The sequence below is a fragment of the Brachionichthys hirsutus genome, chromosome 15, assembly GCF_040956055.1.
Source record: "Brachionichthys hirsutus isolate HB-005 chromosome 15, CSIRO-AGI_Bhir_v1, whole genome shotgun sequence".
Lineage (NCBI taxonomy): Eukaryota > Metazoa > Chordata > Actinopteri > Lophiiformes > Brachionichthyidae > Brachionichthys > Brachionichthys hirsutus.
This window is the reverse complement of record NC_090911.1, coordinates 7,576,097-7,593,715: the sequence shown is the minus strand read 5'-3', so window position 1 is coordinate 7,593,715 and position 17,619 is coordinate 7,576,097. Positions and strand designations below refer to the sequence as shown.

At 45.7% G+C, this 17,619-nt stretch overlaps 1 protein-coding gene across 1 annotated transcript; it reads left to right on the top strand.

Annotated features, from left to right (window-relative positions):
- The first annotated feature begins 1,281 nt into the window (after positions 1-1,281).
- LOC137904683 (phosphatase and actin regulator 1-like) lies at positions 1,282-17,517 on the top strand. The gene is made up of 12 exons (XM_068748887.1): positions 1,282-1,582; positions 3,251-3,415; positions 7,377-7,457; positions 8,683-8,886; positions 9,269-9,605; positions 10,877-11,076; positions 11,889-12,045; positions 13,581-13,636; positions 14,697-14,758; positions 15,924-16,068; positions 17,297-17,369; positions 17,502-17,517. The coding sequence occupies exons 1-12, from the start codon at positions 1,282-1,284 to the stop codon at positions 17,515-17,517; spliced, it is 1,797 nt and encodes a 598-aa protein (XP_068604988.1).
- The last annotated feature ends 102 nt before the right edge of the window (positions 17,518-17,619 follow it).

Here is a 17,619-nt window from a genome sequence, read left to right as displayed (position 1 = left end):
TCTCAAGTGTTCAAAACTTGAAAAAAATATAAATGTAAGAAAGTGAAACTCAAGTTTCTATGTCCCTCGTTTGAGCGATGCGTTTGATGTCACTGGAATGAGCCAGAGCTCACTGAAGGAACATCAAAGGTTCTCCCTCAGAGCCCACGACCAATCACAGCTCGGTAGGAAACGTGACTGGAAATATTATCTTTCCCATAATTAACTGCTCATTAATGTTATCAATTACCCGAAAGTGTGCTGGGTAGCTCCAGGGATACAGCAACTCCTTTATGACTTTGTAATGAAAAGAAAGAATATTAAATGTTTTGCTGTTACATTGCTCTCATTTCAAGCACTGAGACTTCTGATCACTCCTTACAGTCCCTTTTCTGTGCTTCTTTTCTTTGATTTTAGCAATTCTTGTCTGTTACTGTACAAGGTTTGATAGAAATTCCAGATCTCCCTTAATAATTGAGACTTTGTAATCAGTTTTGTATTCTGGAGAGGGTAGATAAATATGACAAATGTACAGTTCATTAGAAAATGGATGGTTGGATGGATGGATACGATCATGTTCCCAAGTAAACAGTGATTTGGTGTTCTCTTTTGGACCAAAACAAATATTTCTAGTGGATCTATTAGCCTTATTTCTAGCAGCCGGTCACCGGTCACTCACTGGCTCACATTGAAAAGTAGCACAGGATGAATTTTTACGTGTTTCTTTTCTTTTCAGTTCAGGTTGGATTTTGTTTTTGTGCGCTGCGGAGGTTTTCGCTGCGCGAAGACCGCATCAGCGGTGCGTAATTGCGCACGGGCGCAGCCTTAGAGGGAACGTTGGTTGCAAATCCATTTTTTGTTTGATTGCATAAAAAGAAACACATTTATCTCCCTAGCGCCTCTGAATAGATCCGTCAAATAAAGTAAATGTAACTTTCTTTAAAAAAAAAAAAAAAATAACAGTTTTCGGAATGTTGTTATCTGACTGAAACCCGCCCCCTCCCACTCTGGCTCATCGTGCAGCCAATCAGAGGCGCTCACTGCTCAGCTCCACTAATCGTGGATTAGCCACACAGCTGACTGCAGTCCACGCTCCACGGCTCCGGAAGGGAGAGGTACCCACTCTTCATTCACTTCTACTCGCCCTCTTGGTTTTAGCATCGCGCATCCACCGGCTAAAGGCGTGGGGGCGACGGCAGGGAGAAGCGAAGCGCCGCGTGTTAAGGAGGACCGGATCCGCGGGGGGGGGGGGGGGGGGGGGGGGCTTCTCGTGTTAAATCCACGCTCTTGTTCCGCGTCGCGATGTTCAGGACGGCTAATTACCCGAGCGTGGATCCCGCGCCCGCTATCATGAACGGCACTTGGTTTGTCACGGGGTGCCGAGAACGCGCGCCGTGGAAAAGCGTCCCCGTGGAAAAGCCGAAGAAGAAGGCGTTCAGCCTGGTGAGGATAATGTCTCTGAGCAACAAGAAGGCGCAGAGCCAGCATCCGCACCACCACCACCACAACAACAACAACATTCCCTTCACCCTCCACTGTCACATCGGCAAAGAGATCAAGCACATCTGCAGCAACTGCAGCCGTGGGAACGACACGCAGGACGGTGAGTGGGTTCATGATGATGCAGCAGCATCCAGAATCTGCCGTCACGTGCTGGTTGCCATGCCCTCTGGGGCCTGTGTGCGTGTGTGCGTGCGTGCGTGCGTGCGTTTGCACGATGACGCCCATTGATAACGTTTGCGTGGGTGCAGCCCGCGTTAACGAGCTGTCGTGGGAACCCACCTCTGACCGGTTGAGAACTTCTACTTGTTGATTCTCCTCGCTGGTTTGTCCGGATGGGAGTGAGTTGAGTGCGCTGCGTGGGAAGCAGCCCGCGTGGAAGCCATTTATGAAGCGTGCGCGCTGCTGCTGGCACTGAGCGGCTTCCAGTTTTTGTGTCATTACATCATCTTCCTGCCATCTTGGTATGCAAACGAGTGTTTTTTTCTGTTGAAACCGAAAAGCATCAGTGTGTTTGTGCGAAGGCCCCGGAGCCGCACATTTCCATCGGTCCGCTTGGAATTTGGGAAGAGGATGTTCCCCTGTTACTTTTTTTTTTTTTGGGGGGGGGGGGGGGGGGGACCTCCAATTATGCTATCGTGATCCAACATTGTAGGAAACATGTTTATTGCCCTGTCCTGAAAGGATTCAGAAAGTGCATCATTTCAGGATCGGTCGAACAGAAACTGTTTGAGGCCGAGCCCTGGTCGGTCTCGTCTCTTTATTCAAAGGTTGAAGGACAGCATCAGCAGAATTATGCAAACTAAACCCTCTGGATGGATTTCCATGAAATTTGATGGGACATGGGACAAGTCCCCCCCCCTGCACACACGCACACACACACACACACACACACACACACGCACATTCTTTCTTTACCATTGTGCAACAGGATGTTTTTCAGCATTTATTTATTTTTCACAGGAACACAAAAAGCCACGGAACCGAATTCCACACGAGGGATGAGGTCAGGCAGGCCAGACGGACGCGTCGGGCCGTCCGACCTTGGCGGAGGTTTGCCCTCTGCCGAGCGCCGTCTCGTCATTTATCGTGATGTCAGAGGGTTACGTCTGTGTTGGCAGCCTGCCGAAGATCATGAATGTGATGTGATTGTATAAAAGCGTTCAGCAGCACATCCCCTGGTGACGATCTGATGCAAAGCAGTGACATTGACTCGTGGACTGGCAGAGTTCGAGTTCACCCCACCCGTTCCAGCCCTAGTTGATCCAGCCGTCTCGTCACACGGCCTCATTCTGCACGTCTGTGGCTCGCCTTGTTCCTAAACGGGGCTTTTTGTAGCCCTGAATCAGATCATGTTTCTAACATGATCTAATTCTAAAGTTTAACTAAACTGCTTACCGTTTGCTTTTGATGTCTTGAGGGGCTGGGTTCTGTGAAGTTCTGATGAGGACTAGAAAGCCTTTCCTCTTAATGAGGTGCTAATTAGTCTGTTTGGAGGCTAACGCCAGCTGCTCGGTATTCGGCAGCTCCGAGCTGTTTGGGTTCGGAGTGTATTTCCGCATTTCTGTCTGATAAGCAGGTTTTGTTTGTCGACTCCTGACCTCATCCAATAACTGAGGGTCTTCTAGAGTCCGCTCGGCACAAGTTCCCGCTGCTCAAATCTTTGCGGTAGAAGTGTCTTCTGCACGCTCTCCTTGCACGGGTGTACCAGGAAGTTACCATCGCGCCATCCTTGCCTTGCTAATGGCAATTTTCATTCCTTCCATTGCAGCTGAGGAAGCGGAGAGGCTGGCCGCCATGCGTTCCGAGTCCGCGGTCTCTGGCGCCCACACGCCGCCCAGCCGTCGCCGGAGCAAGTTTGCCAATCTGGGACGCCTCCTCAAGCCCTGGAAGTGGAGGAAGAAGAAGAGTGAGAAGTTCAAGCAAACCTCTGCTGGTATTGGGTATTTTGTTTTTCTATAAATGTGCAAAAAAAAATCAAAAAAATCAAGATCAAAACATGCAGGTTTTGCATCCTCCGACACGTTTTGCGGGTTGGAGGATGAGTCTGCGTCTGGTCTGAGCGGATCAGGATGGTCTGTTTTAGCAGAATTACTAAATTAGAGTTTTACAGGTGTGAATTTGATGAATGAATCGGCGTCTGCCTGATTTGATCCGCCTCGCTGACGCTCCTCCGGTGGAACACGACGGCTTGTGACGTCCTGCCGTCGTGTGGCGCACAAGCATTTTGACTTCCGGAAGTAAATGACTGAAGTCTACTTTTGAAATTTTCTTGGTTTGAAATTTTTTTAATTGATCATTTATTATGCTTAAAGGAACGGCACACTTGAAGCGAGCCCTGAGATGCTTTTGTTCATTGGTGCTGTGTGACGGCAGCGTCTCCCTTGTTGTAGCGATGGACAATAATCAAGCTGATTATTCCAGTGGCGCTGCGGGAAAAGGCTCCTTTCATCGCTCGTTATCCGTAATGCTGCTGCTTCCAAATAGTTCTTTCTCTACTATTGTTCTATTCTCCCTATTTTGAAAGCTGCACTTTGCTGGATTATGACTTACCAGCATCATATCTCAGTGGAATGGACTCTAAGTGGAATTTCTTTGTTGTTTCACTATCGGCTCGTTGTTTAACTTCTGCAGCCGGGGTCGTTCTGCTTTGCTTTTGCACGCCGTACTCTCAACTTCTTTTGCCTGCACAGCCCGAAACGCAGCGACCCGTCTGAAGTAGAGCGTTTAGCCGCTAAAGAACGCAATGCGTCCCTCAGATGTCGGTGAGGAGCCGAACAGAGGACGAGCTTTCCCATTCCGAGCGATGCCATTGCTTCCGAGCCTGCAGAACTGTGTAACTAGGCAACAGTTAGCCTTTTCATGTTAGTCCTTTCAGCCCATTTTCATTCGTGTGTGTGACATTCATGTTTTTGATTTCCATGCGGAGAGAAAAACTGAGTAAATCTGCTTTAAAGACGGTAAAAAGGTAAAACCATGTAAACCATGTGTTTTGTGAGGCTAAAATTCAAAAGAGTGTTTTGAAAGCTTGGCAAATCTCGGCCTCTGAGGATGATGCGTGTTTATGTGCATAATGCAGTTCGCCCGCTCGAACGTTGCATCTAATAAAGCCCTTCAGTGGGTGGAGCCGCGCCGGACCTGAATTCAGCACTATGGATGAACAGCTAACAGTGTTAGCTGTTCTGTGTGGCGATTTCTTACGATGTCTTAAAGGAGACATGTTATAAAAACTCACTTTTCCCATGCTTCTACACTATTATGGTGGTTTTGGGTCTATCAATCCAAAAACAGCAAAATAAACCATCGAGTGAATCCTGCATAGTTTTTTGTAGTTCTGTAATCACCTACTGAAATGCGTCTGGCAGAAATCTCGCCCCCTGCGATGTCACAGAGGGCGAACGTGCACAAGGTGTGCGTGCACATTCGTTGAACTTAGTTTCAGATTGGTTTTCAGAGGCTTTTGTGACCGCTGTTTGAGACAGACAAGAGGGACGCTGTCCTGCAGCATCTGTTCACTATTTTGACAAAAACATTTACAGATATTTCATACAAGTGTCTGGGAACTGAATTAACTTGTGGAAAAAGAGTATAATATGCGACCTTTAAGTTAGAGTAACAATGGGTGGGAAAATAACCTACGGTATTTAAAATCAAATCTTGATCGGCATTGGGTATTCTTTGTCTTTTGACAATATGTTGCTAAAACAAAATAGGAGAGGTGCGGCACAGTAAATCCACTTCCTGTTGCACCTGATCTCTGATTTCGTCTTCTGACCGTGCCACGCAGATGTCGCAGGGAATTGCACGCTGAGCACTGGAGGACTATAAACGATTGTCTGCAGATGATGGCCGGCTCCGGGGTGCAGCAGCCTTCACCTCAGAGAGGAAAGAGCGAGAGCCTGACGGCCGGATGCCGTCATCACGCTCGGAGTGAGCTCAGACTCGAATGGAAAATTCCACGAGGAGAGACATGCATGATGTATTCCGCCGTTATCTCCATTTCCACCTCTGATTCTGTTGGTAAAGACACCCTGAAGAAGACGGTCATCCACTCTTGCTCTTTTATTATTAGTATGAGTGATGATTGCAGCTGCAGAATCGCCACCCAAACCAAAATGTTTCCTGAAGATAAAAAGCGATTGTTTCCTTTTACGTGTCAAAGTTTTGATTGCGCCACGCCCCCTGCCTCTGACGTTAATGCTTGAGCTTCCCACTGATAAAAGTTTTAATGCACTTTTCTTGCGCCTTCCACTTTGAGTGACTGAGCCTCAGGGTTGGCAGGATGTGTTCCAGCTATCTGGGTCACTTCGCAGTGGAATTTATCCTCTCTACAAAAGTGTGCTGTTCTCAGATCAATAGAGGCTATACTCAAATATGGCAGTTTCATTTGAAATGCCTTCAGCTGAGCCTCCCTCATGGGGGGGGGGGTCTAATCTTCTCATCTGGTGCAGACCGAGTGGCTGGAGTTGTTGTGTTTGGGCCAGAAATAGATTCTGGTTGATGCTAAAGGAGATCTAGAGGACAGCTTCTGTTTTTCCGACTCTGATATATATGAAATATACAAACACTCAACGGAGCATACCAGCAGCTAATGGCTTGGCATTCTGCTGACCCACTTGGTCAGTTTTGGTGTGAACTATTTTTTGGTTTGAGCAGCAGTATTAGCTTCATTGTATGATCCTTCCTGATGCAACGAACATGAAATTCCACTTCTTGCACACTCTTAATGTATTCATCAAATATTAAGTAAAGCAAGAAGTTTTTTTTATTGCAAGACTTCTGCAACAGTTTGCCTCCAACGGTTCTCATTGTTTCTCTTCTGCTTTATTATCACGCAATCTCTGTCAAATCTGAAGGAATATCTTCACAGTGGCTTTAGAGTTTGTTATAACGGTGTTGCATAACCGTGCACGTCCCATGGTTATGGCAGTTATGTCATGGAGCTTTGAGTAATTACTTTTCATTGTGGATAAAACTGCAGCAAAACCCCTGAACGTGTTACAGCACCGCCAGCCAAACGTTTTGCCCCTCTGGCATGGAGTTGGTCCCAGTCTTTCTGGAGAGATCTGTGTCATTTTGATGCTTATTGTGTCTGTCAGGCACAAGACTTGAAAATTAAATTTCTTTATGCCTCCGTAGCAGGCGGCAGATTTGGCCGGAGGCATTGTGCCTTTGGGTTAATCTTTAGAGTTGGCACGAACATCCACTATTCCAATTTTTGGTAGTCAAATGTCAAAATTACTGTGGCAGCACAAAAGAGATTTTTGAACCCAGCTCAAGAAAGCGTATGCTAATTATCTCAGACGGTTTCAGTGAAATATGTAATAGGATAAAAATATTAAAGAACTCGAAAAGCAGCTCATTCCCCTCATAATTACATTTACACCGTCCACATGGTGATCTGGATCATCACCAAAAGGTTCTAAACTGTTTTTGGTATCTTTATACACCAACCGTGAAAAGTAAAAGTGAATCAGAGTTGATGTGTATTTTTAATAGATTTTTGAATCCATAAATGTTCCAATGTTAAAATATAATTTATCCTGATGTCATTCCGGATCCAATCCAGATGAAATGTGGTGGAGAGCTGGGGACAGGATGCCCTGGGTCAAATGTAAAGCACACATGGCACAAACTGTGCTCTCCTTTTCAAGCGAGAGATTCAGAGATCTGTAGAGCGTTTTAGGCCATCCTTGTTCCCGATTTCACACTTTTGATTGTTCGACTGGTCTTTGGAAGTCGCTTGATTTTTCACGTTTTTATTCCCCGATGACGGGAGATTATGGGCCGTCCACATCAGCACAAATCCTTGGATGTCCATTTTTTTTTTCTTTTATTATTGAAACGTTTGACCAGCTTGAAAATGACTTGATCATTACCGTCCTCTACCCACTCAGCTTTGGAGAGGAAGATGTCCATGCGGCAGAGCAGAGATGAGCTGATCAAGAGAGGAGTGCTGAAAGAGATCTTTGAAAAAGGTGAGCCGAGTTTTACAGTTGGATCTGAAAGAGCTGTGTGTTAAATCGGGACGAGAAGTTGTGCACTTCAGTTATTCATCTCTTCATTAATCCGCAGACTCTGAAGTGCCAAAAAAACAAGTTGGCACGGGGCATCTAGAGATATAATCTTTCATTATGGAGACTTTGTAGGCTTTTATTAAGTCTTTGATCTTGATTTGATGTGCCTTGGACACCCTTATCCACAGCTAGACGCTGTATTTGAGGCTGACAGCAGGGCGTCCCATGCCTCAGGGCATCACATCAAAGTTCCAAAGAAAGTCTAATTCACTCTGGTCAAGATGTGAACAGAGCAAATGAGGAGACATGTGGCCTCATTTTCATTTATTTTTTTTCTTCCCCATTTTAGAAATTGAGGTGCTTTTTTTTGGGCAGTGTTAAAACGGTACACAATGTCTCATACCATGATATACATCCAACATTAGCAATAATTAGCTGTACAGACACTGTCTTGCTGTGTAAGTTGGTACAAAAGGATATTCAGTGGCTTTCGCCTCTATTTTTGCACAATAACTGTGCCACTCTGTAGAATGTGTATTAATTAGGTTGGGCGTCTCAATTCTCCTGCCTAGTGACAGCCTAGTTTCCATAATGAGACAAACTCGTATGCACAGCTTGATACATCAGCAGTGATTATTTTTACATTAACCCGTGTCTTTGAAAGCTGCATAATTTCACGAGCGCGGACATCCCCGTGATGTGCAGACGCTACCGTGCAGTTAACATCCTTTTGTAATGTTGGATGGATCCATATAGATAAAAACAGAAATTGTATATGAAAAAAGCGGCAACCAGAAAAGCACTCAGCGACCACAGACAGGCAGCTCGTTCCCCTCCTGATTGGATTTGCACCATGCACGGGGTGATCTGGATCATCATCATCATCATCAAAAGGTTATAAATTGTTCTTGGTATCTTTATACACCAGCCATGAAAAGTCAAAGTGAATCGGAGTTGATGGGGTTTTCAATGTTATAAAAAGTAATACGTTTTCCTGACCTCATTCTGGATTAGATCGGATTGAAATTCGGTGATGAAAGAGAAATCCCCAACCAACCGAGATATCGAGGAACAAATTGTGAAGCTCCATTGACTGCAATGTTAACAAAACTTTCAAAGGTGTTTGAACTTCGTAGGTTGTGTCATTCTTGTGCAGTCATTTTCTTTTCTACCTTTTTGTTTGTAGCGACTGTCGAGTTCCGATCCTCGGTGGACGGCGGCGTCTACTCTCAGGAGCCCTCTGCGAAGGCGTCTATGAAGCTCTCGGCCAGGAAATCCGTCACCTACCCAGAAGACCTGCGGGATGCTCCTGCCAAACCGCCGCTGTACCACAAACAGCCTCCTGCCCTCCCTCCGAAGCCTTTCTCTCGGATCCCAAACCTCAGCACAGGTCAGTTGTCTCCGCTAGGCTTTTCCTTCCCTATCGACAAAATCAATATTTGTTGCACTAGCACAGTCTGTCATTCAGTAAATGCCAAAATACGGTGTATTAGTAAGTGAGCTAAGTCCGCATTCGTCTCATTTTAAGTCTCCCTTTGCTTGGGACAGCCGACCTTTCTCTGTCACAGGCGATCATAGTCGAGGGGAAGGAGCATTAACCTGGTCTAATCACTTCACAACTCTACACTGGCGTCTGAGCCATGTTTGACTGATTGTCTGAGCGTTGCAAACAGTCAGCGGCAGCAAAGTGCAGTGGATACGGTCTAAAAACATTCATCCTGTTAGAAAAGCGAATAAATCGTCTTTCCTTCTTGTTCTAATTTTCCCTCTAGATTCTTGCCAGCCCAGGAAGTTGCCCTGTATGCCGGGGGGCAAACACTCTCCGCCCCTGCCGCCCAAGAAAGTGATGATTTGCGTGCCTACAGGGAGCATGGACTCGACGTCCCCGTCTCCAATTCCCCTCAGCAGTCTGTCCAAAAAGTGCCCCCCTTCCCAGGGTGTGTCCCTCCACCACGGCACTCTGCTGCCCTCCCAGCTCGCCGGTTTCTCCGGTCTTCACCAGAGCCACGGCCACCCGCTCCAGCTTCAGTACGGCAGCCTGCACACGCCCAGCCGCATCATTGAGGAGCTCAACAAAACCCTGGCGCTGTCCATTCAAAGGTTTGAAAGGTGAGTGGCGCCATCGCTCCTGTCAGTTAGTCGGATCGTCCAGCTGTGACGGGATTATGGATCGTCTTGTATTTTTTTCTTTCTGTCCGTCACACATAATGTCTCGATTGGATGACCAGTGTTTCATTCTGATCGTAAAAAAAAAGAAAAATAACAAATTGGCAGTCAGTTATGAAAAAAACGTATTTTAACTATGTCTAGATTAGAGTGTTCTGTTTTATGACCTCCATGAAAGAGCTTCTGTTTTTACTCATTGTGTTTGTCAGACGGATTACGCACAAAAATAAAAAACACTGGATTTAGGAGGAAATGGCTTTTTTGACTCGATATTGTGAAATACATATTTTATTTCTATTTCCGTCTGTTACGCTTAAACTTGATGACAATTTAATGGAGGTGTTGGTCACATAGCAAAAGGTTTTGGGTGGATGACTGGTTAGATTAGAGATTCGTTTTCTACTCATTTTGTGTTACTGATGTGAAGTGAGACCTCAATAACGTCAGGTCTGTTGCCCAGTCTAAATCAATGCAGCGTCTCACAGGACAACATGGTCTAATTTATGTGTGGACAGCGGGCATCCCTCCAGCAGTTGGCCTGGCGTATCATGACCAGCTGCTCTTTACGAGATCTGCTTTTCTTCCTATGGGGGGGTGAAAAGGGACAGGATAACAGATTGGACATTACATAACCTTTTCCACGCTAGGACCTCTTGATCAACGAACACATTTGGCCAGGGACAAGGAAAAGGACGGACGGTCCTGCCATCGCTCACAATTAATCTGAAAGCTTGAAAGTGGTTACATAACGGTGGCTTATCACGAGAAGCGCCGACCAGACCGTTATAAATTCATTGGTCTGATTCGTTACCGGTGTCAAGGAGGTCAACGTTTGACTTTCAGGAGGATTAGACAGAAGATAAATGATTGGGGATTCATGAAACTGGAGGCCGGTTTGGTATGTGGCACGTGAGAATACATTTTGAAATAGATCCTGATAAAGGTGTGGACCCAGGAAGTTTTTTTTTTTTTATAGTAGGTGGGGCTTTTCATAATTTCCATGTACTGTGGATAAACTGAAATGAAACTTTATTGGGGGTTTTGGAATCCTTTCTTTTCGGGGAATGAAGCTTTTTAGTGTTTAATATTTTTGATACGTGCGAAGATACAGAATGACTCTTAAAAAATGAGGTCAAACATCAGGTCAGCACAGCTAAATGCTTATTGACCCCCGTTTCATTTACGCCCATATTTGGTCGCTTTCACTTGACCAGCTCTGCACTCCATGGCATTGGCCAGCGTGTAGCCCTGGACAGAAGAGAAGTGCCGTCCGTGATCATCGACTACGATGACGATAAGGAGAACATGCCCAACGAGTCGGACTACGAAGATCTTCCCAGCATGTATAAGGATGAGGACGATGAGGATGATGACGAGGACGATGACGATGAAGATGATGACTCGATATTTACAAGTGAGTGGCAACAGATTGGGGACGAAGACTTGATTGCACAATCGTCGTTGGATTAATTGGTTTCCCTCAAGGTCTCGACATTTGTTTCGTGTTTTTCTATTAGTTGGCGGCGATTAAGACAAAAACGGGAGCGTCTCTCGTTAACTTTAAGGACAGCTGATGTTTACAGACGTGTTTGCTTGACTAATCCTGATCAACATTATGATGAGCTTCATCCGCGGTGCTCTGAAGGCCCAGATGTAGTTTGACCTTCAAAGCCCCCCCCCCATGGAGACGCTTCTCACTCACAACCGTTTGGCAAAGCAGCTGACCTGCACAAAGCTACCTTTATCTTTGATACTGCGTCCTGATTTCCACATGGGAGTCTGTTTGAGTTCTTAAAGGCTGTGGCAGACCATGCATAACAGAATCCTTTAATTATTATATTTTTTGTGGAAAAAAATACTTAAAGGGACGAGAGACATTGTTTACAGGCATGTTTACATAATTATGTATAGTGTCTGTCCTGTGAAAAGCCTCTGCAGCCACGTAAATAATTACATAACACGACTATGTAATAATGACATCACACACAAAAAGAAGTATTTGAAACGGCATTTGATTAGTAATAATGTCAAAGTGTTACTCGTTTATTTACGTATATAGTTTTGGCCATCTTCTTTTAACTTCCAAATCCCAGTCTATCAAAAAAATAAAATAATGAAACAATTAGACCTGCATTACAGGAAAGGAAAATGTGATTTTCTTTTTTTGTAGATGAGGTCCAAGATGCTTCTCTTCTTGTGTTTGACCATGGTGTTTGGCTCATACAGGTACCCTGGCTCAGAAGGTGCTGAGGAAAGACTCTCTGGCCATAAAGCTGAGTAATCGTCCTTCCAAAAGAGAGCTGGAGGAGAAAAACATCCTGCCCATGCAGAGCGATGAGGAGCGGCTGGAGTCTAGGCAGCAGATTGGCACCAAACTCACACGGTGAGACGCGGTGCACACATGCATTTCTAAGCTATGCTTGCAAACATGCATGCATTATTTATTGGCCAAATATTGCCAGTAAAAAAAGATTTATGTTGCTGCAGTCAATAACCGCTGCTGGAATGCGGCACCGATGCTCCTCAGCCAAACTGATCTTTGCCTTGGTTTGGATTCACAAAGTCCTTCTTACATCCTTTCCTTTTTCACTGTCAACATCTGATAAGGATAAAAGCTTCATCTTGTTACAATGGGGCTCTGAAAATAGAGCTGACCTAATTTCTGCAATGCACCTCCTCCTCTCCTGTTTTTCCCTCCCTTCGTCTTCTCTCTAGCTCTCTTCCTCTTCCTCTCCCTCTCCTCCTGCCTGACTTCCTCCCTCGCTGGCTGAATCACCACGGTGATGCATGTGCCAAACGAGCTCAACTCGACTCCTCCGCACAGCAGCGCCAACGCACGCTACTTCATCCTTAGCAGTTTGCGCACACGGATGCGCACAAATCACGGAAATCTGTATACATGTGTTGAGACGGTAAATGTGGAGGTCTCGTAATTACGTGGATCAAACAACATAACGGTGTGTGCCCCCCCCCCCATGGATAACAAGCCTCATTTGATTTCACTTTTCACTGAAGCCGATGTTCTGATGTGTTGAGAGACAGAAACTGCCGCGCGTGTGAGTGAAAATCAACACCTGGATCGTATAATACAATTTGAAAAAGGGGAGATATGGTTGCAGGAAGGGATGGATCAATACCTAGACATTGGCACACATCTCTCTTTTCCCCACCGGGATTGGAACAGCGCCTGTTCCCAGAAGGCCTGCCTACTTTACTGCCATGTTCCCAAATGCTCCTTCACAGTGTCGTCTGGTGCACGGCCCTTCATTCAACGACATTTTGTCCCGTAATACGGTGGCTTTGTCAAGCCAATCAGAAATGATCATGCTATTTATAGGACTAGGCTGACCTCGACTTGCTTCTATTGACCTGGTTTCAAAGTGATCCAGAATCCAGGGCCTCTTCTGGATCGTCACCAAAATTACTTTATCTGAAAATTTCATCAAGCTCTGTCCGGACCTTTTTTTTTGGTTATCTTGCTAACAGACCAATGGCTGTGAAAACATAGCTTCCAGGGCGGAGGTACAAATATAGTCAAGTTGTTGTAGTTGTACTGCGTTTGTCCTATTATTGCCATCTTCTTCTACAGTGCTGAGTGCAGTTTTACATTTCCTGTTGTCGTCTCCCTGAACTGGTTTATAGTCTCATGTTTATTTTGCTGGCCTTCCCTGCATTGCACAAATGCATTATCACGCAGACGCTCATTTAATAGTGTGGGAGTGGTGCTCGTGGCTGACAAATCTTAGGAAGTGCACATGTTCAGATCATCTTTATCTGAACCTGGATCGTGACGCCGAACCCCGTGAAATGTTTGAAAGGTTTGATTTGCACGTAGAAACCTCATCTTTCTTTCCTATATTGATTCGGTGTTGGTGTCGGTTGATTATGTGCTGAGCATGGATGCATATTTCTACCCAGGCGCTTGAGTCAGAGACCCACGGCGGAGGAGCTGGAGCAGAGGAACATCCTCAAACGTGAGTGTCTGAAAATAAGAGCAGTTTTTTTTTTCTTTTTGCAACCAGAATATGAACTTTTTTCAAACACACCGTACCATTACCCTTTCCTCCGTGCTGCTAAAAATTAAACAAAACTAAATCTGCCAAATCTCTTCCTGCAGTGAAGCATGGCTCCATATTCACCGCAGCCTGGCGTGCATGCTGCCGGGCGATTCTGTCTGAAAGCACGTGGCATGCATCGCTCCCTTGCGTCTTTCTTTCATCTGAGGCAGGCAGGCAGAATCTCCCCGAGGAGTCGTGTCCAAGAAGACTTGTTTTTTAACTCGAGCACATGCAGTATCAGAGAGGAGCGGTTCTGTTGCCTGGGACTCGCCAGCTCGCTCATCAAAGGCTGATTTACCAGCAGTTCGAGCTCTCCCGGAGGCTAAGCGTGATTGGCACAGTGTAGGAGAAAAATACACATTTGAAGAATCCATGAGCGGGGAAAAAAAAAGTTTTGTCCTCCTTGTCACTCTCATGCACGCGCTACCAAGGTTACACAAACAGGGTTTTTTTTTCAGGAGAGGCTCTATTGGGATTGCAAACCCTCCGAGTTGTACAATAGATGAGCGGAGCGCCGACGTGAATGCAGGGAACAGGAGCTGCGTGCGTCCCAGTCTGCTGCTTTGCTCCTCCGAGCCTTGGAGTCTTTTGTAATTGACTTAAAACGCACAGTGCAAACACGGATATATTTCAGAGAGATGTAAGAAACTAAACGTGAACAGCATTTTTTTCCACTTTTTTTTTCCCTTGTAAATTTCTTAAATGGGTCAATCACTTAATCGTAATCAAGAACCGAAAATCCTCAGGACAACTTGGAAGGAACAAAGCAATCATTCTCCCCTGATAGCCGTCCCTAATAGCATTAAACAGCCGATGATGGGAGCTATTTTAGGCTTTAAGGTACTTATCCAGTTTAGCTTGACTCTAATGAGCCACATTATGCAAATAGCGTGTTTGTTCGCTCGTCATTAATTTCAAAACATTTTTGCGTGTGCCTGCGCGCTCTGCATAACACTCGCCCTCTCATTCTCTGCAGCTCGCAATGAGCAAGAGGAAATGGAGGAGAAGAGGGAGATAAAAAGAAGACTGACACGAAAGGTGAGTCCAAGATGGCTCCAGAGGCGCAGAGGCACACTCGCGCTCCAAGCGTTTCGGAGGGGGGGGTAAAAATGTGACGGTGACTCATCTGTTGTGGAGGAGTCGGTCTTGCATGTCACAGCCCTGCTATTGTAGCACACGTTCCACCAGGAGGCACATATGACCCTGTTGACCTTGGCCTTTTCAGCATGTTTCAGCTGCCAAATCCCTCCACACCCCATAGGGAGGTGTTGGAGCTTGTTTCCTATCGCCTTCAATTAGATTCTAGCACTTCCTGCTCACCTGCAGACGTGCAGCTCCAAACAGAAGTCTCACAGCTGTAAACGTGTCTCGCGTGTAATTGAATAAAAACCATTATAGGCATGGCTGTCATAAAAATTTATAAATCTACTTTTCTGCACACTCCATGTATTTATTTTATGAAGTACAGTACCCCAAAAAATAAGCACGCTTGAAGGTTGTATCCAGAATTCAAGGACTCATGAATACGCCCTTGTCCTTGACGACAGCTCAGACTTAACGGAGACGTAGCGCATTTTCTCTCGTTGACATTTGTGTCATTTTACCTTTTAAGTCTCCTCGATGAGCATAAAGCTAAAGTTAATACGTCTGCACCTGCCATCATTCGTGATCATTCCATCTCCTGAGACCTCCTCCTCATCTCGCCTCATGAGGTTTCTTTCACAAAATCCAGCTTGCATGTTTGCCATTAGATGGAATATAGATTTTGGAGGTGAATATATATATATATATATATATATAGATTTTACTTTTATACGATGCACTTTAAAATTATTTACTAGCCCATATTTAGGTTTTTTTTTGTTTTGTTTTTGTTTGTGATGGCTTTTATATCATGTCACATGCTATAAGTTGTGTAAGTTATCAGTGTAGCCTGTTGCTGCAGTGAATTCCCAAACTAAATAAGCCGAATCTGAACTGCTCCAATACTCCAGTGCGCTGATTCAGTAAATATCCTACCTAGCACTGTGACATTGAACTTGTACTCCTCCTTTTAAATATACAGGAAGTGTGTGTATCCTTTTCACAATATTTCCATGAGGACTTGTAAATTATTCGACGCTGCTTTCTCTGACGGGAACTAGAAATAATGTTCTAGTTTCTTAAGTTCTTTTTTTTCTTCCTCTCTCCGTCTCCGCTCCAGCTGAGCCAGAGGCCCACCGTAGAGGAGCTGAGACAGGCTAAAATTCTTATCCGATTCAGCGACTACGTGGAGGTGTCCGATGCCCAGGACTATGACAGGCGGGCAGACAAGCCGTGGACCAGGCTAACGGCAGCTGACAAGGCCAGTATCACGTAAACTAGAGTAACAGTCGTCCCTCGTTTATTGCTAGTGTTACGTACCAGGACCCCCCCCCCCCCCCCATAGGTCAAGATCCGTGAAGTAGTGACAGCATATATATTTATCCGCGGGACGACTGTACAGTTAAACTGGGATGATCTTTTAATAATGTAAAAGGGTTCCTCCTTGCCTGCTTTGAAATGTCTTCAAACACCAACAAACACCTCCTGCAGTTTTTGTGCCGGATATGGCACAAGCCTGAAAGCGGGAGAGTCTCCGCTCCTCCTCTGCTGCTCGCTGTGTCACACCTGAGAACCGATCATGTGGAAATCACGAGGATTCATTGTTTGGATTATGCAATCCCCCTCCCCTTATGTAAGCGAGTCTTTGGACAAGCGATGCCTCGGGACCCCTCAACGGCAGCACTGCCCTTCTGATGTTTTTTTTTTTTTTTTTTGCCTTGACAATGCAGCAGATTTGAACATTGTTTGCTCTCCTGTTGCAGAAACATCCTCCTTAAGGATGAGCTCAGCCCCGTGGGTCATGCCAAATAGTAAAAGAGGTGATCTCACCAGGCCTGTTTGCCGTAACGTGACATGTTAGCGGGGGAAATAAGAGATGCAGCGCTTCATTATATTTCCCAGAACACTCAATACCCAGGTGGGGGGGGGGGGGCAGGCACGGTCTCTTACCCGCATACGATGCAGCTTTAGCATCTCTCCTCTGGTGTCAACCGGTCACACCTCCGGTCAGGTGAAACCGATGCTAAGGCGATCTGTTACTATGTGACCTTATCAACTCTCACCGCCGTAACCTCCTCCAGAAGATTTAAGCTGTGCTCCCCACCAGCCAATTGGAACTGAGGTCGTCTCTTTGATGAAAGGTTGAAGCATATTCAAACCCGAGGTGTGTGTGTGTGTGTGTGTGTGTTAGCATCTTGTAAATCCATGGCATCACCTCCTCATTGTAGTCAAAGCCCGAGCTGACTCCCCATGTATGCCAGCAGGAAATTCTACATTATTGTGCACACTCCAGGGTGCATCAGGAGGAAGAAAGCCAGGGCTCCTTTGATGTATGAAGCAAATTCAGCAGAATCATTCATGGCCTCAAGACGGGCCTAAATGTTGCACGAAGCATCCAAAAAAAGGAGGCGGAGTCGGGGCTTAGCCGCTGCATTTTAAGTGTGAAACCTCTGCAGCCTTCCTCAAATGTCCGGGTTTGTTTTCTACAGGCAGCTATAAGGAAAGAACTCAACGATTTCAAGAGCAACGAGATGGAAGTGCACGAGTCGAGTCGCCATTTAACCAGGTAAAGAGCGGCAATGCCAGGAATCCCGTGTTGACTTGCACGCCTTCATTCTGGTTTATGTACAGATGCAATTTTGTAGGCTTGAGCTGCAGAATCGCTGATGAAACGGTGTTTCGTATGTCGCTCTTTCAGGTTTCACAGACCATAGTAGACCGCCACTCACTGTCTCGAGCGGCGCCGGACCGGCTCTCTCTGCCACTGGAGAACCTTAAGTGCTGGACAGTAAACCGGTGCCCGTTTCTACAGTAAG